The sequence below is a fragment of the Chrysemys picta genome, chromosome 5 (genome assembly GCF_011386835.1).
Source record: "Chrysemys picta bellii isolate R12L10 chromosome 5, ASM1138683v2, whole genome shotgun sequence".
NCBI lineage: Eukaryota > Metazoa > Chordata > Testudines > Emydidae > Chrysemys > Chrysemys picta.
Genome location: NC_088795.1, coordinates 145,211,784 through 145,237,293, shown reverse-complemented (window position 1 = coordinate 145,237,293; position 25,510 = coordinate 145,211,784). Strand labels below are relative to the sequence as shown.

General features: G+C 47.6%; 1 protein-coding gene across 1 annotated transcript in view; it reads right to left on the bottom strand.

The window, feature by feature from the left end:
• LOC135984063 (dedicator of cytokinesis protein 2-like) overlaps positions 1 to 25,510 on the bottom strand; it is a 202,590-nt gene that overhangs the window by 45,141 nt on the left and 131,939 nt on the right. Inside the window, exon 23 of the mRNA XM_065598501.1 lies at positions 22,290 to 22,401. Within this exon, the coding sequence (XP_065454573.1) occupies positions 22,290 to 22,401 (112 nt within the window). The remainder of the gene's footprint in view (positions 1 to 22,289; positions 22,402 to 25,510) is intronic.

Genomic DNA, 25,510 nt, shown 5'->3' with positions numbered 1-25,510 from the left:
TTGCTATCTTGAGAGGTCATTATGTTGGGGAGTTTCTGTACTAAACATTTTTATTATTATAATTATTTTTTAGATAAGAATGATCATACTAGGTCAGACCAATGGTCCATATAGCCTAGTATCATGTCTTCCGATAGTGGTCAAGGCCAGGTGCTTCAGAGGGAATGAACAGAACCGGTAGATCCATCCCCTGTTGCCCATTCCCAGCTTCTGGCAAACTGGCTAGGGACACTCAGAGCATGGTGTTGCATCCCTCCCCATCCTGGATGTGATTGCAGAGCCATTGGCCATCATCTTTGAAAACTCATGGCGATCGGGGGAGGTCCCGGATGACTGGAAAAAAGGCTAATGTAGTGCCCATCTTTAAAGAAGGGAAGAAGGAGGATCCGGGGAACTACAGGCCAGTCAGCCTCACCTCAGTCCCTGGAAAAATCATGGAGCAGGTCCTCAAGGAAACAATTATGAAACACTTAGAGGAGAGGAAAGTGATCAGGAACAGTCAGCATGGATTCACCAAGGGGAAGTCACGCCTAACCAACGTGATTGCCTTCTATGATGAGATAACTGGCTCTGTGAATGAGGGGAAAGCAGTGGATGTGTTATTCCTTGACTTTAGCAAAGCTTTTGATACGGTCTCCCACAGTATTCTTGCCGCCAAGTTAAAGAAGTATGGGCTGGATGAATGGACTATAAGGTGGAGAGAAAGCTGGCTAGATCGTCGGGCTCAACGGGTAGTGATCAATGGCTCCATGTCTAGTTGGCAGCCGGTTTCAAGTGGAGTGCCCCAAGGGTCGGTCCTGGGGCTGGTTTTGTTCAATATCTTCATTAATGATCTGGAGAATGGCATGGACTGCACCCTCAGCAAGTTTGCAGATGACACTAAACTGGGAGGTGTGGTAGATACACTGGAGGGTAGGGATCGGATACAGAGGGACCTAGACAAATTAGAGGATTGGGCCAAAAAAAACCTGATGAGGTTCAACAAGGACAAGTGCAGAGTCCTGCACTTAGGACAGAAGAATCCCATGCACTGCTACAGACTAGGGACCGAGTGGCTAGGTAGCAGTTCTGCAGAAAAGGACCTACGGGTCACAGTGGACGAGAAGCTGGAGATGAGTCAACAGTGTGCTCTTGTTGCCAAGAAGGCTAACGGCATTTTGGGCTGTATAAGTAGGGGCATTGCCAGCAGATCAAGGGACGTGATATTTCCCCTCTATTTGACATTGGTGAGGCCTCATCTGGAGTACTGTGTCCAGTTTTGGGCCCCACACTACAAGAATCATAGAATCATAGAATATCAGGGTTGGAAGGGACCTCAAGAGGTCATCTAGTCCAACCCCCTGCTCAAAGCAGGACCAACCCCAACTAAATCATCCCAGCCAGGGCTTTGTCAAGCCGTTGGACTCTTTCCAATTTTTCCACATCCTTCTTGTAGTGTGGGATGTGGAAAAATTGGAAAGAGTCCAGCGGAGGGCAACAAAAACGATTAGGGGTCTGGAGCACAACTTATGAGGAGAGGCTGAGAGAACTGGGATTGTTTAGTCTCCAGAAGAGAAGAATGAGAGGGGACTTGATAGCTGCTTTCAAATACCTGAAGGGGGGTTCCAAAGAGGATGGAGCTCGGCTGGTGGTGGAATCTCCTTTCTTGGAGATTTTTAAGGCCCGGCTTGACAAAGCCCTGGCTGGGATGATTTAGTTGGGAATTGGTCCTCCTTTGAGCAGAGGGTTGGACTAGATGACCTCCTGAGGTCCCTTCCAACCCTGATATTCTATGATTCTACGATGGACCTATTCTCCAGGAATTTATCTAGTTCTTTTTTTAATCCTGTTATAGTTTTGGTCTTCACAGCATTCCCTGGCAAAGAGTTCCATGGGTTGACTTTATGTTGTGTGAAGACGTACTTCCTTTTGTTTTTTTAAAACCTGCTGCCTATTAATTTCATTGGGTGACTGCTAGATCTTGTGTTATGTGAAGGATTAAAAAAAACGGTTCCCTACCTTCTGTAACTGTTGTTCTTCAAGATGTGTTGTTCACGTCCATTACACATTAGGTGTGCATACGTCACGTGCACAGACGTCGGAAACTTTTTCCCTCAGCGGCTCCCATCGGGCCGGCAGGGTCCCCCACTCCCGCCAGAGCGGCGCTCTGCTCTAGCGTATATATATTCCTGCGGGCCCGACCCTCCCTTGGTTCCTTCTTGCTGGTGACTCCGACAAAGGGGAAGGAGGGTGGGAAGTGTAATGGACGTGAACAACACATCTCGAAGAACAACAGTTACAGAAGGTAGGTAACCATTTTTTCTTCTTCGAGTGATTGTTCACATCCATTACACATTAGGCGACTCACAAGCTTACCATTGGAGGAGGGTAGGAGTCAAGGAACAATTGATTGAAGCACAGTCCTGCCGACCACTACGTCCTCTCTGGTCTGATGATGGATTGCGTAATGGGCTGTGAACGTATGCACCGACGACCAAGTCACCGCTTTACAGATTTCCTGGAGTGGAACCTGCACTAAGAAAGTCGCTGAGGACGATTGGGCCCTAGTCAAGTGAGCCCTGATCTCCGGGGCTGGTACGCTGGCGAGCTCATAGCATGTGCGTATGCAAAGCACAATCCATGCTGACAAGCGTTGCGCCGAGATAGGCTGGCCTTTCATTCTCTCCGCAATGGCAATGAACAGTTGTGTCGACTTGCGGAATGGCCTGGTCTGTTCCAGATAGAATGCCAAGGCTCTACGGACATCGAGGGTATGCAGGCTGCGGTGGCTTGGGTCTGTATGGGGCTTAGGGAAGAACACCGGTAAACAAACGTCCTGCCCCATATGAAATTGCATGATCACCTTAGGAAGGAATTTGGGGTGCGGTCTCAATTGCACCTTATCCTTATAAAAAACTATATAAGGGGGTTCTGAAGTGAGGGCTCTCAATTCCGATACCCTCCTAGCCGATGTGATGGCCACTAGAAACGCTACCTTCCATGAGAGGTGCATGAGGGAGCAAGAGGCTAGGGGTTCAAAGGGCGGCCCCATGAGTTTAGTTAGGACCAGGTTAAGATTCCATGCAGGGACCGGCGGGCGCGAGTAGGGAAACACCCTCTCCAGCCCCTTGAGGAATCTGACTACTGTGGGGTTGGAGAACACCGAACCCCCCAACTCTCCGGGGTGGAACGCCGATATGGCAGCCAGATGCACTTTAATTGAGGCGGGGGCTAGCCCTTGATGCTTGAGGTGCAGCAAGTAGTCCAGTATTGATGGGACGGAGGCCTGCAGAGGCTGTATGTGATGAGGCTCACACCAGTGGGAGAACCTCTTCCATTTGGCAAGGTAGGTCGCTCTTGTGGAGGGCTTCCTACTACCAAGAAGAATTTGCTGGACCTGGTGGGAGCACCTGTGCTCCGTATCGTTTAGCCAGAGAGATACCATGCTGTGAGATGTAGCGATGGTAGGTTCAGGTGGAATAGGCGACCCCGGTCCTGCGTGATGAGGTCGCGATGGAGGGGGAGGGCGATCGGGATGGTCACGGACAGTTCCAGCAGGGTCGTGAACCAATGCTGGCGTGGCCACGCCGGTGCGATGAGGATGACTGTCGCCTTGTCCCTGCGGGTCTTGAGCAGGACCCTGTGGATGAGCGGGAATGGTGGGAAGGCATAACTCAGGCTCCCGCCCCACGGAATCGTGAAGGCATCTGCCAATGAGCCTGGGCTGAGGTTCTGGAATGAACCAAACTGAGGGCATTGGCTGTTGTCCTTGGTGGCGAAGAGATCCACCTGGGGAAACCCCCACCTCCAGAAGATTGAATGTAGGATGTCCTCTCTCAGAGTCCATTCGTGCATGTGGTAGGACCTGCTGAGGCGGTCCACTAACCCGTTTTGGACCCCTGGAAGATATGCTGCCAGTAGGTGGACTGAATGGGCTATACAGAAGTCCCATAGGAGGAGCGCCTCGTGACAGAGGGGAGAGGAGCGGGCCCCACCCTGCTTGTTTATGTAGAACATGGCGGTAGTGTTGTCAGTCAGAACTGACACACTGTGGCCTTCTATGGTAGCGTGAAAGGTCGGGCAGACAAGGCGAACTGCCCTTAACTCCTTCATATTGATGTGACGCAACTTTTCTTCCCTGGACCATAAGCCCTGGGTCCGCAGGTCCCCAAGGTGCGCCCTCCAGCCCAGGTCCGACGCATCTGTTACTAACGTCAGAGTGGGTTGCGGGGTGGCGAAAGGGACCCCTTCGCAAACCTGCTGCTGATTGAGCCACCAGCGGAGGGAGTTCGCCACCCGAGCTGGGATTGTCACTACTAGGTCTAAAGGGTCTCTGTTGGGGCGATACGTTTGGGCCAGCCACAACTGTAACGGCCTGAGTCTTAGGCGGGCATGTCTGACTACATGTGTGCAAGCCGCCATGTGCCCCAAGAATTGCATACAGCATCTGGCCGTGGTCGTGGGGAATTGTTGGATGCAGCTTACGACCCTTTGAATGGCCAGGAACCGTGACACTGGAAGATTTGCCCGTGCCACCACCGAGTCCAGGACTGCTCCTATGAAATCCAGTCTCTGCATGGGGATCAGTGAGGACTTGGGTGCATTGACCAGTAGACCGAGCTTGCGGAACACCTGTAACGCCAGTGCCACATGGGAGCGGACCTTGTCCTCTGACCTACCCGCGAGGAGCCAGTCATCCAAGTATGGGTATACCCACATCTTTTTTGAAGAAAGGCTGCCACCAAGGACATGCATTTTGTGAACACCCGCGGGGCCGTTGCTAGGCCAAAGGGCAAGACCGTAAATTGGAAATGGTGTTGGTTGATGGTGAAGCGCAGGAACCGCCGGTGGGCCGGATGGATGGCGATGTGAAAGTACGCATCTTTCATATCGAGGGCAGCGTACCAATCCCCCGGATCCAGGGATGGGATAATAGCGCCAAGGGAGACCACACGAAAGCGTGCCTTGACCAAAAATTTGTTTAGTTTGCGTAGGTCCAAAATGGGACGGAGGCCCCCTTTTGCTTTGGGAATGAGGAAATATCTGGAGTAAAACCCTTTCCCTCTTAGGTCCAGAGGGACCTCTTCCACTGCTCCTACTTTGAGGAGGGCCCGCACCTCCTGCAGAAGGAATTGCTCGTGAGAGGGGTCCCTGAAGAGGGACAGGGATGGGGGGGGGGGGAGGGAGGGGGCGAGGAGAACTGAAGGGTGTATCCCGCCTCCACCGTGCGAAGGACCCAGCGGTCCGATGTTATATGGGACCAAGCACGGTAAAAATGGGACAGGTGGTCCCTGAAACATAGAGGAGGATCCGGTATAAGGGTCGGTACGCTGTCCTCGATCGCAGCTTCAAAACCCTTGCTTATTTCCCGGCTGCGGCTTGCCTTGGCCGTGGCTTTGGCCCTGGTTAGGCGTGTTGTTACATCTACGCCTGTTATCCCTGCCCCTTCTGCAGTACGGTTCCTGTCTAGGATGAGGGTGGTATTGCCTCAGCGATGGTTGGGGCTTAAAGGATTTCCTCTGTGTCACTGGGGTGTGCATTCCCAACGACTTGAGGGTTGCTCGAGAGTCTTTGAGGCTATGCAATCTGGCATCCGTCTGGCCTGAGAACAAGCCTGACCCTTCGAACGGGAGGTCTTGGAAGGTGTTTTGTACCTCTGGGGGAAGGCCGGAAGCCTGTAGCCATGCCGAGCGCCTCATCACCACTCCTGACGCGATTGTCCTGGCCGCTGCGTCCGCGGAGTCAAGGGAGGCCTGCAAAGGGGTTTTGACTGCTGCCTTCCCCTCGTCCACCAGGGCAGCGAACTCTGGTTGTGAACCCTGGGGCAGGGAGTCCTTAAACTTGGAGACTGATGCCCAAGAATTGAAATTGTGTCTGTTCAGAATCGCTTGTTGGTTAGTGATCCTCAACTGGAGGCCCCCGGACGAGTAGACCTTCCTACCAAATAAGTCCAAGTGCTTTGCCTCCTTGGCCTTGGGGGCCGGGGCTTGCTGGCCATGCCACTCTCGTTCGTTGACCGCAGAGACGACCAGCGAACAGGGTGCTGGGTGAGAAAAGAGGAAGTCGAACCCCTTGGAAGGGGCGAAGTACTTCCTCTCTACGCCTTTCGCAGTTGGTGCGCTGGAGGCCAGTGTTTGCCACACTGTCTTATAGTTCGACTGTACTGTTTTTATGAGCGGGAGTGCAATCCTGGAGGGGCCTTCCAGGCTTAGGATGTCAACCATGGGGTCCTCCTGCTCTACAGTCTCCTCCGCCTGCAACCCCAGAGTGAGGGCTACTCAGCGGAGCAGATCCTGGTGTGCCCGATGGTCAATCGGGGGAGGGCCGGACACTGTCGTGCCTGCCATGGCTTCATCTGGTGAGGAGGAAGAAGTTAGGGCCTTCTGTGCGTCGTCCTCTTCCTGCAACTCCTCACCTACTGGGTGCTTCTCTGGGGTCTGTCGTATAGTGTGGGCCTGAGACGGTGCCGGGCTCGGTGCCGAGTCGGCTCTTTCTTGCTCCGGTGGTCTGGAGACTGTGGCCTCCTTGCACGAGGAGGGGCGCCCCTGCAGGGAGCGGGACCGGTGTCTCAAGGGGCCAGATCTCGAGGTCCTGGATGGGGGGCCTTGCTGGTGGTAGGTCCAAGGGGTCCAGAATGGCCATTGTCCTGGCTGGCCCCACTGTGGGTGCCAAGCGGCTTCGTGTTCCCTACCGGCTGGTGCCCTGTGGGCAAATCTGCTGGAATTGCTCTTTCTTGGCCCCCGGTAAGTCATGACAGAGTTCTTCCAATTTAGAGTAGTGTAGGTAATTATACTTGGCCATGAGAGTTTCATAGTTGTAGATTTTAAAATGGGAGTATGGCTGATGAGTATGCTTTGCGACCAAATAGATTTAGGCATTTCCAATCCCTGTCTGGGTGACTGGAATGGGATTGCTATTGACAGCCTCTTTTCTTGCACCACATTAACCACCAAAGAATTTGTGGTGGGGTGCGAGAACAGAAATTCCGCATTCTTTGCCAGAACAGAATATTTTTTTGTCGGTGCCTTTGCAGGTCAGAGGGACGGATGACGGAGTCTGCCCGAGCACCTTCGCAGGGTCGAGAAGAGCCTCATTGATCAGTAGTGTGATCTTGGAGAAAAAGGATTTGTGGAGGATATCAAGCAGCTTATGCTGCTGGTCCTTGACTGCCTCCAAAGGAATTGCAGGGAGTCTGCAATCCTGCAGAATAAGTCCTAAACGTGTCTGAAGTCTTTGGCAGATATAGGAGGTGGAGACATGATAGTCTCATCAGGAGGAGGAGGAAAAAGCTAGTGTTGGTGGAGCCTCCTCCTCCTGTCCCTCCTCTTCAGTTGGTGCTGGTGGGGGTTCAACCTCCGGAGGGTGAGAGACCAACGGAGAAGAGGTGTAGGTCTCCAGCTTTGCTACCTGGATGGGTTCCTGAACTGTGCGCTGTACATGGCCCACGGGTCCCAATATGGTCAGTGTGGAGGGAGTGGAACATGTGGCTGCATCCATTGTAGTCCACGCCAAGATTGTGGACTAGATGTTGATTGTGGATAGTGAAGATGAGGAGGTGTGATTTGCCTGGTAGATGAGGAGGAGGAAGAGGAGGGTTCCATTGCTCCCTCATCGCTGGGGAAGGGAGATGCCATCCTCGGTAGAGAAAGAGAGGAGTGCCGTGAGTCTGGAGAGGAGGGTGGAAGTAGGGGGAGGTCACGTCGGAGTAGTGGAGTCGGGAGGGTCACATACCAGCAGGTGTTTAGGGCATCTAAAATCTTGTGGAGGGGGGAAAAGCATCATTGGTGCCAGTATATGACGCGGTGGTGAAGGAAGGGTGTATTCCCCTGAAGTGCCTGTAGATGGTGCCGACAACTTGGCTGGTGCCGACGACTTGGCCAGTGCCAAAGATTTTGATGGTGCCGAAGGCTTGCTCAGTGCTGTCTCATTGGTGTTGGAAAGGACACTGGTGCCAGCACTTGTGTCAGTGCCATAGCTCCTGAAGTTGGCCTGTCTCAGTCACCAGAGCTGGGAAACAGTGCTGACAGGTGTAGGTCTGCCTGGGTAGGGTCTTTAGACCATTTTTTTCGTGTCAGTTCTGGAGGTACTTGGATGGCCCCTGGAGCTGTGTGCCCTGTCAGATTATGTTGAGGTGAGAGACCTTGCCGGGATGGTGTTCTGGTTGGCTGTGCCTCAAAGTGTGAGGAGGGAGCCCGTTTCTTTTTGTTCGATTGAGAAAGGGAAGACTTTCTCTTCAAGGGATGTGGGGAATAAGAATCGGCAGATGACCTGGCAGTGTGAGGGACTATCTGGGGAAGAGTGCAGGCCAGGGTTCAATGCTGGTCACAGTGATTCCTCCATGAAAAGAAGTTTTAATCTAATGTCCTCGTCTTTTCTGGCTCTGGGTTTCAGGCCAAAGCAGTGGGAACACTTTTGTGGGATGTGTCCCTCTCCCAGACAGCGAATGCACCATGGGTAGCCGTCCGTTATCGCGAAGGTGGCTCCACAAGAAACGCATCTCTTAAACCTGGGGGATCTGGGCATACGGCTGAAGTAAAAAGGCTTGCCAGTCAGGAAGGGTGGGAAGCGGGGAAACAGAAACCTAAGCTATGAAATAATGGTGAAGGTAAAGTTAAAACACACACAAAAAATATAGATAGAAGAAAGAAAGGAGAAGAAGAAAATAGTAAATGCACTACACTAACAGGTATCTAGTGAGGGAAATAGGAGAAGTGGGCTCTGCTGTGGATTCCGTCTCAGATCAAAGGCAGTAAAGAAGGAACTGTGGGCGGTCGGACTGCACAGCACTATATACACTTCCCGCTCACAGCGTGAGAAAGAGGGGTGTGCATGTGCCGTGCGACAGGCACTGCTGATGAAGATCTCCGATTCCAGCCGCAGGGGTCACCGCCGCACCTACAAGTGGAGCACCCACAGGCACATCACTCAAAGAAGAACACCTGGAAATTTGTTTGAAGAACCATTTTTATCCAAAGTAAAAGTATATATAATAAAATTGCTCATAATAATAAATAATAAATTATTATAATAATTAATAATAAATAATTGTATCCAGGACAACACACTCCAGGGATTGCGCATTGTGTTGAATCATGTTACCCTTACAGACCTTTTCTTCTGTTTTCATAGTGTGACAAAGTCAGGTCGGACAGCTGCAAGAGGGTATTCGTATTGGGTTTTGGGAAGTGGTCGGTACGCGGTAGACTACATTCTTTGTAAAGAGGTATGCAGCCTAAAAAGTTTGAAAACCACTGCCTTTTAACTTTTGAGTGCTTGACTTTGCAACCTTAAGAATCTTCTTTTAATAAAAATTGATAGAAACTCATATTACTGTAGTGCCTAGAGGCCCCAACTGAAAATACATCCCCATTGTAAGACAAGTAGTAAGAGAGAGTCCCTGACCCAAAGAGTTGACAATCAAAATAAAGAGTGAGAATGAGACCTGGATCCAGAGAGATTGAGCACCTTCCCAAGGTCACACTCAAAATTTATGGCACCGTAAGCGGTGGCCAAATGTTTGGGTAGGAGTGTCTGTATGAATGGCATATTTTGATCAGTATCCAAACATGTGATTTATGTGCTTGACTTTCCTGGTCTACATTTATAAAGTTTTACTGGCATAATTATGTTGGTAAGGGGAGTGATTTTCGGGTTTGTCTACACTACAGATTTTAGCAACACGGTCATGTCGACAGGGCCGTGTCGCTAGAAGTCGGGCAGTATAAATGCTGTTTGTCGGCACTTTTGCCGACAAAATACTTCCACCCCTTATGAGCGGGGTTCGTGTTGTCGACAGGAGAGTATTCCTGCTGACAACGAGCTGTTTACACTGCCACTTGCCACCAGAAAACTTTTTGTCTTTCGAGGGTGGGGGGAGGGCTTTTTTAAGCACCTGTGAATGACAAAAGTTTTGTCGTTCAATTGGCAGTGGTAGGCAGGGGTAGGCAACCTATGCATGCATGCCAAAGGCGGCACGCGAGCTGATTTTCAGTGGCACTCACACTTCCCGGGTCCTGGCCACCGGTCCGGGTGACTCTGCATTTTAATTTAATTTTAAATGAAGCTTCTTAAACATTTTAAAAACCTTATTTACTCTACATACAATAGTTTAGTTAATATATTATAGACTTATAGAAAGAGACGTTCTAAAAACGTTAAAATGTATTACTGGCACATGAAACCTTAAATTAGAGTGAATAAATGAAGACTCGGCCCACCAGTTCTGAAAGGTTGCCGACCCCTGGTGTAGACAAAGCTTTTGATGACATAGCTATGCCAGTAAAATTCCTAGTGTAGACACTGTTATACTGGTGTAAAGTACTTCACCAGATTAGAATAAACTTTGCTGGTATAAGCACTTTTATACTGGGATAACTACGTCTACACCAGGGTAGTTTTGCTGGCAAAACTTTTAAGTGTAGACAAGGCCTAAAATGGGATGAGACAGTTTCAACACTGGGGAAAGAGGAGGAGGCCCTTTTACCTTACATTTTATACTAAAGGGATATTAAAAGACAATGACAGAGCTAATAGCCTTAATGGCTCTAGTCTGCTCTCCTTGGGAAGCACCCAAATCAGTGTGAACACAGTGGGTCACACTGAGGCTTTGCCTATACTACAAATGCTTTGCCAGTATAACTATACCATAAAAGCAATACTGGCAGAGCCCCCTATGGTAGCCGCAGCCTATGCCAACAGAAGGTGATTTTCTGTCAGTATGGTCACCCCTCTTCCCCGAACAACACTAGCTATGCTGATGGAAGCACTCTTCTGTCAGCAGAGCTGCATCTACTTGGAGGTTTGGCAGCATAATAGCTATGTTGGCTAGGTATGTGGACCACAGACACACACCACTCTAACCAATATAGCTATTCTGACAAAACTTTGTTACATACACCTGGTATGAGAGAGACCCTCAGTCTCTCAGGAGCATTTGAACCTGTTAGGATAACGTCAATTGATTCTGTTCGGTTCCTGTAAATTAAGAGAAAAGCCTATCTAATTTAGCTTCCAGTGAAGTGAAGGTTAGATGAGACTAAATATCGGTGTAAGGTGTTTGTTGGTTTAAAATAATTTTCCTCTAATGTTTTGTTTCAGCTACTACATGAAATAAACAGAAATATTGGTTTTAAGAAAGTTGTTGGTCAATGTCACTGGTCACAGGTCCCCAAAGGCAGGAAATGCAGTTGTGTGAAACCCAGGCAGACCTGGAGGATGGCAAGTGGTTCGTTTACACAGGGTAGTTTAGCTAGGGCTTGTCTGCATGGGAAAATTGACTGGCCTGAAGATAGTAGTATAACTAGGGTTACCATATTTCAAGTTCCCAAACAGAGGACACTGCTGGGGGGTGGGAGGGAGGGAGAGCTGCAGGGGGTATTTATTTTGGGGGTGCTGGAGAGGTATTTGGAGATGCTGGAGGGTGTGTATGTACTGGGAGGGGTATTTGGGGGGTGCTGGAGGGATGTGTGTACTGGGAGGGGTATTTCAGGGTGCTGGAGGAGGTACGGAGGTGCTGGAAGGATGTGTGTGTACTGGGAGGGGTATTTGGAGGTGCTGGAGGGTGTATGTAGACTAGGAGGGATATTTGGGGGTACTGGAGAATGTGTGTACTGGGAGAGGTATTTGGGGGTGCTGGAGAGTGTGTGTGTACTGGGAGGAGTATTTTGGGGGTGTTGGAGGGGTATTTGGGGTTCTTGGAGGGGTGTGTGTACTGGGAGGGGTACCTGGGGAGTGTTAGAAGTGGTACCTGCAGCCTCACTCTCGAGGTGGGGAGCAGTGTCACTCCCTGTCACAGTGGCAGGGCAGTTGGCGCAGGCCTAGGATGCCTCCCTGTGGGCCTCTCTCCTTCCCCAGGGCAGGGAGCTGAGGCCTGGCCTTATCACCCCTCCCAGCCAGGCTCTGAGGCTCTGTGGCAGGGCAGGCTTGGCAGCTCTGCTTACCTGGCGGGGCAGGTGGGCTGGGCTGGGCCCAGGTGGGATCCGGCAGCTGCAGATGCAGGGGAGGGACTAATCAGGGTTTGGAGATGGCTCTTTCTGAGCTGCAACATCTGCTCCACAAAATCCAGGACATTTCCTCTTATTTCAAAAATCCGCCTGGACGGAGGGCGGAAGGTGAAAAAAAGAGGTCATGTCTGGGAAAATCTGGAGATAGGTAACCCTAAGTATAATTATGCCAGTATAACTGCCCACATGGATATTATTCTGGAATATAGTAACTTTCTTCCTGTATAATTACTCTGTATTGGAATTGTGAGATTGCACCCCAACACAGAGAAGGACAGGAGCTCTAACACCTCAGGAGGTGCTCTCAGAGAGACCAGAAAGGGGACCAAGGTAGAGCTAGTCCTGTAACTGTGACACTCCTATATAATGCAGCCCCCATTTGATATGGAGATTGCACTGGGCTCATTGGCTGATCTCCTATCAATGGCCAAAGGACATGTGTCAGGTATCCATGCTACTGCACACTTCGGTAGTGCACCATGGTAGCACCACACATCCAGTTAGTGCATAGCAGGCTACCAAGCTGTACATTCACATCCAAAGAAGTGGGCTGTAGTCCACGAAAGCTTATGCTCTAATAAATTTGTTAGTCTCTAAGGTGCCACAAGTACTCCTGTTCTATTCACACCCTCGTTTGCTGTGAACTATCTAGCCATGTAGACAAGCCCTCATTCTCTCTCTCATCCTCTCCCTAGGGAGAGAACTGTGCAATTCGAGTTCCATAGATTTTAAGGCAATCATATGTTCCAGAAAGGCATTCAGTATTATTCTGAAGAAGTCAAGAGATGGAGAATCCATCACTTCCCTTGGTAGTCTGTTCCACTGTTAATCAACCTTACTGTTAAAAATTTGTGCCTTGCCTCTCATTTGAATTTCTTTGGCACTGGTCTTGTTGTGCCTTTCTCCACTAGATTAAAGAGTTCTCTAGCACCCAGTGTTTTCTCCCTGTGAAGGTACTTACACACCATATTCAAGTCACCTCTCAATCTTCTTTTAGATAAACTAAATAGATTGAGCTCTTTAAGTTTCTTACTGTAAGACATTTTTTCCTGCTTTTGAACCCTTTTTGTGGCTCTGTTCTGCACCCTCTCTAGTTTTCAAAATACTTTTTAAAATGTTTGACACCAGAACAGATGCTGTATTCCAGTATCGGTCTCACTAATTAGCCCTTTTTGGCACAGCCTCACCATGGGAGCTCGTGTTCAGTTGCTTGTCCACTATGACCTCCAAATCCTTTTCAGAGTCCCTGATTTCCAGGATACAGTCCCCCATTCAGTAGGTACGGCCTACATTCTTCATTCCCAGATGTATGACCTTGCATTTGACTGTATTAACATGCACTTTGTTTGAATAGGTCCAGTTTGCCAAGCAATCCAGCTCACGCCATACAACAGGCCTGGCCTCATCATTATTTACCACTCTGCCAATCTCTGTGTCATGCACAAATTATCAGCAATGATTTTGCATTTACTTCCAGACCACAGATAAAAATACTAGATAGCATTGGGCCTAGTACCGATATTCAATGATTCCCCAATGACAACTACTTTTTGAGATCTGTCAGTTAGCTAGGAAGTAATCAGTTTAATGTGTGCTTTGTTGATGGTGCAGAGTGCTAAATCGGAATGTCATGGGCTATCAAGTCAAATGCCTTACAAAAGTCAAACTATATTACATATTACATCCATGCAGTCACCTTTATCAACCGAACTTGTAAACTCAAGAAATGATCTCAGGGTTGTTTGACAAGATCTATTTTCTTCAAACCCATGCTAACTGGCATTAATCACATTCCCATTCTATCTTAATTGAATCCCATATCTGCTTTTCCATTACTTTTCCCGGGTTTGATGTCAGGCTAACCAGCTTATAGTTACCCTATTCACCTTGCTTATCCTTTTTGAATATTGGCACAACATTAGCACTCTTCCAGTCATCTAGAATTTCCCTGGTATTCCAAGATTGATTGAAGATTAACATCAATGAGCCAGAGATCTCCTTAGCCTACTCTTTTAGGACTCTTGAGCATATGCTGTCTAGGCTTGCTTATTTTAAAAATGTAGGTTCAGTGGACTCATTTGTTTTGGTACTTTTTAAAAAGAATATTGACTCTGTTCTATGTTTATATTGGAGAAGGTAGGTCTAAGAAATGCACCTTGCACTTGCAGTGGAAGGTTGCAAGGTTTGTGATGGTCCTTAGTTCTTGTAGGAGTTTGTTCCACAGTCTCAGACCAGCCCACAAAAAGGTCTGTCTCCCGCAAAGATAAACTTTGTGGTGGAAAGTCCTAATGTGCCTGACAAGTCGAGTTGCTGACCATGATCCCCTTCCTAGAGCTTTAGCCTCTTTTAGAATATTATGGGCTGTCACGTGATTGATTTAAACTGGGACCATATAGAACATGGTTGCAACCAAAGTCCTGTAGCGGCACCAAATCTTGCATAAAGGAGGTCAAATGAGGTGTCTAAGACAAGGTTATGGTTTGCTGGTTATAATTATGCTGTCTATATGCGTGTATCAATTTTGTAGTAGAAGTTATGAATATTGGCTCTATACTGTCTGTATTTCAAACTTATGCTATGCTTCTGGGAGACATCCCAGACAAACTGGTTTTAGCTCTGCCTAGCCTGCTTGATGGCCCATTAAGGACCATCAGCTACACAATGGACCCATTGAGAGAAGGCAGATACACCTTATAACTCAGCAAAGTATGCAGGAACTTGCCCAGTTGATTCCAGACTCCATTTTGCTGTAATTTTCCACAGTAAGAACAAAGAGGTGTTCTTACACCTGGAAAAAACTATAAAAGGCTGATGCCTCATCTCCATCTTGTCTTCAATCCTGCTTCTTACCTCTGGAGGGACTTTGCTACAAGCTGAAACTTTGAACAAAGGACTGAATGAACCATCCCATCTGGGGATGTATTCCAGAGACTTGATTTTGAACCTGCAGTTTATTCTATCGCTGCTGCAAACCTGAACCAAGAACTTTGCCATTACTGTATGTAATTGATTCCATTTAACCAATTCTAGCTCTCATCTCTACCTTTTTTTCTTTTATGAATAAACCTTTAGATTTTAGATTGTAAAGGATTGGCAACAGCGTGATTTGTGGGTAAGATCTGATTTGTATATTGACCTGGGTCTGGGGCTTGGTCCTTTGGGATCAGGAGAACTTCTTTTCTTTTACTGGGGTATTGGTTTTCATAACCATTTGTCCCCATAACAAGTGGCACTGGTGGTGATACTGGAGTGTCTAAGGGAATTGCTTGTATGACTTGTGGTTAGCCAGTGGGGTGAGACCAAAGTCCTCTTTGTCTGGCTGGCTTGGTTTGCCTTAGAGGTGGAAAAACCCCAGCCTAGGGCTGTAACTGCCCTGTTTTAAGCGATTTGTCCTGAATTGATACTCTCAGTTGGGTCCGGCCAGAACCGCATCATTACATGGGCCCAGGGCTTTGAGCACTTTGAAGGTAGGGACTCAATATCCTAAGGGAAGGCAGTGCAGAGAGCAGGGGACAAATTCAATGGCTTAATGTCAACGAGGAATTCAGGAAAGGTCCTAAACTACAGACTGAACTGACCAGCTGTGGGTGTGTGCTTTAAACCAAAGGATACTACACTATGGCTGCAAACTCCTGAGTGCTTTCCTCAGCCCCTAGCATCATCTCCATCTTGCTTGGGTTCAGCTTCAGCTAACTGTTCCTTATCCATGAGTGGATTTTCTCAGAGAACTGAGCCGTCTTGGTGGTGGCATGTGTATGTTGACCTCCTGAGCGCTCTTCCAACCCAATCATCTGTGATTCTATGCAGTGCCATAACAAGGGCGAGGCGAGTGAGGCACTTGCCTTGGGTGCACAAAGGGGAGGGGCACAATCACCTCCTCTCCGCCTCCTCCCCTGAACGCTCCGCCCCTGCTTCTCTGAGCCTCCATTTCCCGCGAATCAGCTGTTCGCGTGGGAAGCCTGGGAGCACGGAGAAACAACCGGCGGTGCGTTCAGGCCCAGGGAGGCGGAGCAAAGGTGAGCTGGGGCAGGGAGTGCAGGGCCGGGACTAAACTTTTTTGCTGCTGCCCCAAGCAAAAAAAAAAAAAAAAAAAAAAAGCGAGTGGGGGAAGCGCCGCCGCGGTGCGGCCAGAGGAGCGAGGCACGAGGGAGGGCGCGGTGCGGCTGGAGGAGCGGGGGGGCACAGCGCGGCCGGAGGAGCCAAGAGGGGGCAGGGCGGCCGGAAGAGCCGGGGAGGGCGCAATTTTATATTCTTGCCTCGGACGCAAAAATAGCTAGTTACGGCTCTGATTCTATGTTGTGAAAGATACATAAAGCTGTATGTCATCTGCATATTGCTGAGCCTTGAGTCCTTGTAGCTTTACCCGTCCTCCTACTGGCAATATCTAGATGCTGAATAGGATTGTGGGACTCCACAGGTGACAGTTCTGGTGATGGAGATGCAGTTTCCCTATCAATACTTATTAGATGCTTGAGTACAGGAAGGACTCAAACCATTCTAACATGTTCCCCTGGACCCCAGCTGCTTCTCTCAGGCAGGTTAAGGCTATGATTTTGTCAAATGCTGCCAAGGGGCGACCCGGGCCTACCGATAGTGGGGGGGCGGAGTGAGTGCAGTCAGCTTCAGCAGTGTTACTGAGCATGCTCAGTCCAAGCAGCAAATGGGAGGAGGACAACCCCTGCATGCGCCCCCCCACAAGCATCGCCCTCAAGAGATCTAATGGGATAAGAATGGATGTCTGCTCTCTGTCCACTGAGTGCAGGAGATCATCCACCACTAAAGCTGTTTCCATCCCAAGTCCTGGCCTGAAACCAGACTTCGGCAGATCTAGGATTCCTGTCTTCAATTCATTGCATCTATGGAAGGCAGAGTTGGCTACGCAGTAGAGACAGCTGTACCCGTTTTCCTCCCACTGGGAGTAAACTCCTCTGGGTTAGCTGCCAAGAAGGTCCCTTGCCACACTGTCTCCTCCTCTTTTTTTCTGGAGAGAACGCAGGGTGGGGAGTACTGCCCTGCATCAACATTTCCTGCATAATATCAAAGCTAGAGCTGACTCAGACAAGAAACGGATTGTTTTCTTCTCTCTAATTAAGCTTCACAAAGTGTAAATAAGTCAGTTTCATTTTTTTCTTTTCAGCTCCCTTCATCAGATAATGTTCCGCCCTATGATGTTAATTACATGGGGAGTTGGGAGGCCTCTGACACCCACTGCAGTTAAAAATAATGGATCAGCATTTGGCAGTACATGCTGGGAGCTATAATCCCTGAGGAGGTGCCCCCTGCTTGGACAGGGATGGAGCATGCTGGGACCTGTATTCTCTGCAGGGAGGCTCCTCCACTTGGAGTGGGACAGAGCATTGCAGACTGGGATCTGCAGTTTCTGGCCTGCACTTTAGCTGCCCTTGCTTTATTGTTACTATCATTACTTATTACTGGTATTAGTGTAGTGCCCAAAAGCCCCAATCATGGCCCAGGGTCCCACTGGGCTAGGCCCTGTACAAACACAGACCAAAAAAAGTGGCCCCTGCCCCAAAGAGCTTACACAACTAAGTATAAGCCAAGAAACAACAGATCACAGCAGTGCAGGAAGGGACCTCGAAGTCATCAGGTCCAGCCCACAGCACTGTGGCAGGGCCAAGTAAACTCAGACAATCCCTGACAGGGGTTTGTCCAACCTGTTTTTTAAAAACTCCAGTGATGGGGATTCCACAACCTACCTTGGATGCCTGTTGCAAAACTTAACTATCCTTATAGTTAGAAAGGTTTTCCTTACATCTCACCTAAATCTCCCTTGCTGCAGAGTAAGCCCATTCCTTCTTGTCCTGCCTTCAGTGGACAAGGAGAACAATTGATCCTTGTCCTCTATAACAGCCCTTAACATATTATCAGTTCTCCCTCAGTTCTCTTTTCTCAAGACTAAACATGCCCAGTTTTTTTTAACCTTTTCTCATAGGTAAAGTTTTCTAAACCTTTTATCATTTGTGTTAGAATCATAGAATCACAGAAAATTAGGGTTGGAAGAGATCTCGGGAGGTCATCTAGTCCAACCCCCTGCTCAAAGCAGGACCAACCCCAGCTAAATCATCCCAGCCAGGGCTTTGTTAAGCCGGGCCTTAAAAATCAATAAGGAAGGAGATTCCACCACCTCCCTGGGTAACCCATTCCAGTGCTTCACCACCCTCCTAGTGAAATAGTTTTTCTTAATATCCAAGCTAGACCTCCCCCACTGCAACTTGAGACCATTGCTCCTTGTTCTGTCATCTGCTACCACTGAGAACAGTCTAGATCCTCCTCTTTGGAACCCCCTTTCAGGTAGTTGAAGGCTGCTATCAAATCCCCCCTCACTCTTCTCTTCTGCAGACTAAATAACCCCAGTTCCCTCAGCCTCGACTGATAAAGCATGTGCCCCAGCCCCCTAATCCTTTTTGTTGCCCTCTGCTGGACTCACTCCAATTTGTCCACATCCTTTCTGTAGTGCTGGGCCCAAAACTGGACGCAGTACTCCAGTTGTGGCTTCACCAGTGCCGAATAGAGGGGAATAATCACTTCCCTCGATCTGCTGGAAATGGTCATACTAATGCAGCCCAATATGCCATTAGACTTCTTAGCAGCAAGGGCACACTGCTGACTCATATCCAGCTTTTTGTCCACTGTAATCCCCAAGTCCTTTTCTGCAGAACTGACGTTGTTACTCTCCTCTGGACTCTCTTCAGTTTGTCCACTAAAGTATGGCACCCAGAGCTGGACACAGTACTGCAGCTGAGGCCTCACCAGTGCCAAGTATAGTGGGACAATTACCTCCTGTGTCTTATACACAACACTCCTGTAAATACACCCTGAATGATATTAGCCTTTTCCACACCTGCATCACATTGCTGACTCATATTCACAATCTATCATAACCCCCAGATCCTTTTCAGCAATATGACCACCTAGCCAGTTATTTCCAGTCATTTCCCATTTTGTAGTTGTGCAATTGATTTTTCCTTCCTACTTGTAGTACTTTGCACTTATCTTTATTGAATTTCATCTTGTGGAATTTGGACCAATTCTCCAATTTGTCATGGTCATTTTTAATTCTAATCCTGTCCTCCAAAGTGTTTGCAACCCCTCCTATCTTGGTGTCATCTGCAAATGTTATAAGCATACTCCTCTCCACTTCTTTATCCAAGTCATTAATGAAAATATTGACTAGTACCAGACCCAGGACCTACCCCTGCAGGACCCCATGATATACGTCCGCCCAGTTTGATAGAAAACCTTTGATAACTTCTCTTTCAGTATAGTGTTTCAACCAGTTTTGCACCCACTTTATGGTAATTTCATCTAGACCACATTTCTCTAGTTTACTTATGAGAATGGCATATGGGACTGTCTCAGAAGTCTTACTAAAACCAAGATATATCACATTTACTACTTCCCCTCCATCCACTAGTCCAGTAACCCTATCAAAGAGGGACACAGACCGACAGACGAGGAAGTACATAAGAACGGCCATACTGGATCAGACCAATGATCCATCCAGCCCATTATCCTGTCTTCCAACAGTGGCCAATGCCAGGTGCTTCGAGGGAATGAACAGAACAGGGAATCATCAAGTGATCCATCCCCTGTCACCCATTCCCAGGTTCTGGCAAACAGAGGCTAGGGACACCATCCCTGCCCATCCTGGCTAATACCCAGTCTTATTAATCACTCCTCATATGGAAGCCATTCCATACCCCTAATCATTTTTGTTGCCCTTGTGGAAGTAGAGCAAGAACTGACAGGGATTGGAAGGGGATTTCAATGCATACAGTCTCTTCTGTGAGTAAGAGTCAGGCTAGCTGTAACCCTAATAAAGCGATATTTGTAGAAGTGAGGATTGTGTGAGGCGAGTGGGAAAGAACTGTGTGAGAAGTTGTTACGACCTTGTGTTGATAAATATGGAATGTAGACTAGAGTCTAAATAGATGTAAAAAATAAGATATCAGGATGACCTATGTATAAACAAAATGGAGCTGTTGCTCATTATTGTCTGTAACAAAAGGTATAAATGCTTGCTGTAATTGTTTACCTAGAGAGAGACCTGCCTAGAAGGGGGAAACCCTGTGTCCTAGTGCACTCTCTCCCTCTATGCAATTGCTTGAGAACAAAGTATCTGACTTTGCTGCACCCAACCAAAGAGAGTGAGAACTCTGTTTTTCTCCGACACCCTTTTCTGAACCTTTTCCAATTCCAATATATCTTCTTTGAGATGGGGCAACCACATCTGCATGCAGTATTCAAGATGTGGGTGTACCATGGATTTATATAGAGGCAATATGATATTTTCTGTCCTGTTATCTATCCCTTTCTTAATTATTCCCAACATTCTGTTTGCTTTTTTGACTGCCGCTGCACATGGAGTGGATGTTTTCAGAGAATTACCCACAACGACGTCAAGACCTCTTTCTTGAGTGGTAACAGCTAATTTAGACCCCAACACTTGTTTCATTGTACAAGGAAACAATGACACAAAGTTGGTCAGCATGGTAGGCAGTAGTCTCAGCACACCAGCAGCCAAACCATCATCAAGTTTTCTGTAGGTATCCCAGCAAAGAAGAATGTTAAGGAAGGATTTCAAGAAGGATAATAAGGTAGCTTTGAGGATGTGTATGGAGAGCGTCTCCCAGCCATGAGGGGAAGCACAAGAGAGACCACAAAGAGGCTTGTTTGAAAATTTAACAGGTGAATGATGGAGGGTGGCACCACTGGCCAATCCAAAGTGGGAGTCAACACCTCAATAGTACATAAGAGATGACAGGTATGGTGGGGATAGGCTAGGAAGGGTCTTGAAATTTAAAACCAGAAGCTTTGTTTGGTGTGATACAGAAGGGGTAGCCAATCCCACAGTATTCTTGCCAGCAAGTTAAAGAAGTATGCGCTGGATGAATGGACTGTAAGGTGGAGAGAAAGCTGGCTAGATCGTCAGGCTCAACAGGTAGTGATCAATGGCTCCATGTCTAGTTGGCAGCCGGTTTAAAGCGGAGTGCCCCAAGGGTCGGTCCTGGGGCCGGTTTTGTTTAATATCTTTATTAATGATCTGGAGGATGGTGTTGACTGCACTCTCAGCAAGTTTGCAGATGACACTAAACTGGGAGGCGTGGTAGATACGCTGGAGGGTAGGGATAGGATACAGAGGGACCTAGACAAATTAGAGGATTAGGCCAAAAGAAATCTGGTGAGGTTCAACAAGGACAAGTGCGGAGTCCTGCACTTAGGACGGAAGAATCCCATGCACTGCTACAGACTAGGGACCGAGTGACTAGGAAGCAGTTCTGCAGAAAAGGACCTAGGGGTTACGGTGGACGAGAAGCTGGATATGAGTCAACAGTGTGCCCTTGTTGCCAAGAAGGCTAATGGCATTTCGGGCTGTATAAGTAGGGGCATTGCCAGGAGATTGAGGGACGTGATCATTCTCCTTTATTCAGCATTGGTGAGGCCTCATCTGGAGTACTGTGTCCAGTTTTGGGCCCCACACTACAAGGAGGATATGGAAAAATTGGAAAGAGTCCAGCGGAGGACAACAAAAATGATTAGGGGGCTAGAGCAGATGACTTATGAGGGGAGGCTGAGGGAACTGGGATTGTTTAGTCTGCAGAAGAGAAGAATGAGGGGAAATTTGATAGCTGCTTTCAACTACCTGAAGGGGGTTCCAAAGAGGATGGAGCTCGGCTGTTTGCAAGTGGTGGGAGATGACAGAACAAGGAGTAATGGTCTCAACTTGCAGTGGGGGAGGTTTAGGTTGGATATTAGGAAAAACTATTTCACTAGGTGGGTGGTGAAGCACTGGAATGGGTTACCTAGGGAGGTGATGGAATCTCCTTCCTTAGAGGTTTTTATGGTCAGGCTTGACAAAGCCCTGGCTGGGATGATTTAGTTGGGGATTGGTCCTGCTTTGAGCAGGGGGTTGGACTAGATAACTCCTGAGGTCCCTTCCAACCCTGATAGTCTATGATTCTATGAATGGAGGAGCTGTGTAACTCCCTTCCTCTCTACCAGGCATGGAACTGTGCCGACAGGGAAGTATTCTGACGCAGTAATACTTAATGGCACCAATTCTGCATGATACAGGACTGGATCTGCTCAGTGGCCAGTCTAGTTCTGTATGACGTCTGACAGAGGACAGCAAGAGATGCTTCAGAGAATGAGGCACACACAAGTGCACACACACACACACACACAAACACACTCCCATATAGCTGCCCTCTCCAGAACCTTGCTGGGGTTTCAGCTGTAGAGACAAAAACAGGTATCATAAGGCCAGGACTCCCCTGCCCTCCTCACCTGGGACAGCAGGGTTGTACTCTCCAGTGTAGATTTCATCAGCTGATTGACAGACAGGAAGAATTGCTGCAACGAAGCCTGGAATTCTGCTTTTTCTCTCCCTTCGTAGAGTCTGAGGGGAAAACAAGCAGAATAAATATCACAACCCTCTTCCTCCTTTGTTCACTGAAGTGACCTTTTTAGCTGATGACATAACAAAGGATATATCCAAGGAGGCAAGAATTCTTCCTACGTGGCCTGTTCAAACTTCATAAGAACATAAGGACGGCCATACTGGTCATACCAATGGTCCCTCTAACCCTTGACAAGGTCCCTCACCAAAGGCTCTTATGCAAAGTAAGCAGGATAAGAGGGAAGGTGCTCTCATGGATTGGTAACTGGCTAAAAGATAGGAAACGAAGGGTAGGTATAAATGGCCAGTTTTCAGAATGGAGGAGGTAAATAGTGGTGTCCCCCAGGGGTCTGTACTATGACCAGTCCTATGCAACATATTCATAAATGACTTGGGAAAAGGGGTAAACAGTGAGGTGGCAAAATTTGCAGATGATACAAAATTACTAAAGATAGTTAAGACCCAGGTAGACTGCAAAGAGCTACAAAAAGATCTCTCAAAACTGGGTGACTGGGCAACAAAATGGCAGATGAAATTTAATGTTGATAAATGCAAAGTAATGCACATTGGAAAGCATAATCCCAACTAGACATATAAAATGATGGGGTCTAAATTAGCTGTTACCACTCAAGAAAGAGATCTTGGAGTCATTGTGAATAGTTCTCTGAAAACATCCACTCAATGTGCAGCGGCAGTCAAAAAAGCAAACAGAATGCTGGGAATAATTAAGAAAGGACTAGATAATAGGACAGAAAATTTCATGTTGCCTCTATATAAATCCATGGTACGCCCACATCTTGAATACTGAGTGCAGATGTGGTCACTCCATCTCAAAAAAGATATATTGGAAGTGGAAAAGGTTCAGAAAAGGGCAACAAAAATGCTTAGGGGTATGGAATGGCTTCCATATGAGAAGAGATTAATAAGACTGGGACTTTTCAGCTTGGAAAAGAGACAGCTAAGGGGAGATATGATTGAAGTCTTTAAAATCATAACTGGTGTAGAGAAAGTAGATAAGGAAGTGTTTACTACTTCTCATAACACAAGAACTAGGGGTTACAAAACGAAATTAATAGACAGCCGGTTTAAAACAAATAAAAGGAAGTATTTCTTCATACAACACACAGTCAACCTGTGGAACTCCTTGCAAGAGGATGTTGTGAAGTCCAAGATCATAACAGGGTTCAAAAAAGAACTAAATAAGTTCATGGAGGATAGGTCCGTCAATGGCTATTAGCCAGGACGGGCAGGGATGGTGTCCCTAGCCTCTGATTGCCAGAAGCTGGGAATGGGCGACAGGGGCTGGATCACTTGATGATTCCCTTCTCTGTTCATTCCCTCTGGGGCACCTGGCACTGGCCACTGTCGGCAGACCGGACACTGGGCTAGATGGACCTTTGGTCTGACCCAGTATGGCCATTCTTATGTTCTTAGTATCCTGTCTTCTGACAGTGGCTGGTGCCAGATGCTTCAGAGGGAGTGAACAGAACAGGGCAATTTATCACATGATCCATAACCTATCCTCCAGGCCCAGCTTCTGGCAGTCAGAGGTTTAGGGACATCCAGTGCCTGGGTTTACATCTCAGACCCTCTTGGCTAATAGCCATTGATGGACCTGTCCTCCATTAACTTATCTCATTCTTTTTTGAAACCAGTTATACTTTTAGCCTTTACAACACCCACTGATACAGTTCCACAGACTGACTGTGCATTGTGTGAAGAATTATACATCATTGTATATAATTATACATCATTATACATCGCTACCTCGATATAACGCGACCCGATATAACACGAATTCGGATATAACACGGTAAAGCAGTGCTCTGGGGGGGTGGGGCTGCGCACTCCGGTGGATCAAAGCAAGTTCAATATAACGCGGTTTCACCTATAACGCAGTAAGATTTTTTGGCTCCCGAGGACAGCGTTATATCGAGGTAGAGGTGTATTTGTTTTAAACCTGCTGTCTATTAATTTCATTAAGTGACTCCTGGTTCTTGTGTTATGTGAAGGGGTATAACACTTCCTTATTCACTTTCTCCACATGATTTGTGATTTTATACACCTTTATCACATCCCCCACTCAGTCATCTCTCTTCTAAGATGAACAGTCGCAGTATTTTTAATCTCTCCTCCTATTGAAGCTGTTCCATACCCCTCATCATTTTTTTTGCCCCTTTCTGTACTTTCCCAGTCTAATGTCTCTTTTTTGAGATGGGGCAACCAGAACTGCACGTAGTGTTCAAGGTGTGGGCGTACCATGGATTTATATATTGGCATTATAATATTTTCTGTCTTATCATCTACCCCTTTTCTAATGGTTCCTATCATTGTTAGCTTTTTTTTGACTGCTGCTGCGCATTGAACAGATGTTTTCAGAGGACTATCCACAATGACTCCAAGATTGCTTTCTGGAGTATAACAGCTAACTTAGACCCCATCGTTTTGTATGTATAGTGGGGATTATGTTTTCCAATGTGCATTATATTGCACTTAACAGTGAATTTCATCTGCCATTTTGTTGCCCTGTCACCCAGTTTTGTGAGATCCCTTGGTAACTATTTGCAGTGTGTTTTAGACTTAAGTATCTTGAGTAATTTTGTATCCTCTCCAAACTTTGCCACCTCATTGTTCACCCCTTTTTCCAGATCATTTATGAATATGTTGAACAGCACTGGTCCCAGTACCGATCTCTTGGGGACCCCGCTATTTACCTCTCCACACCATGAAAACTGACCATTTATTCCTGCCATTTGTTTCTTTTCTTTTAACCACTTACTGATCCAGGAGAGGACCTTCCCCCTTGTCCTATGGCAGCTCACTCTGCTTAAGAGCCTTTGGTGAGGGACCTTGTCAAAGTCTCTCTGAAGGTCCAAGTATGCTATATATGCTGGATCCCCCTTGCCCACATGTTGATTGACCTCCTCAAAGAATTCTAGTAGATTGGTGAGGCGTGAGTTCCCTTTATAAAAGCCGTGTTGACTCTTCCCCAACATATCATGTAGATCTAGGTGTCTGACAATTCTGTTCTTTACTACTGTTTCAACCAATTTGCCTGGTACTGAAGTTAGGCTCACTGGCCTGTAATTGCCAGGATCACCTCTGAAGC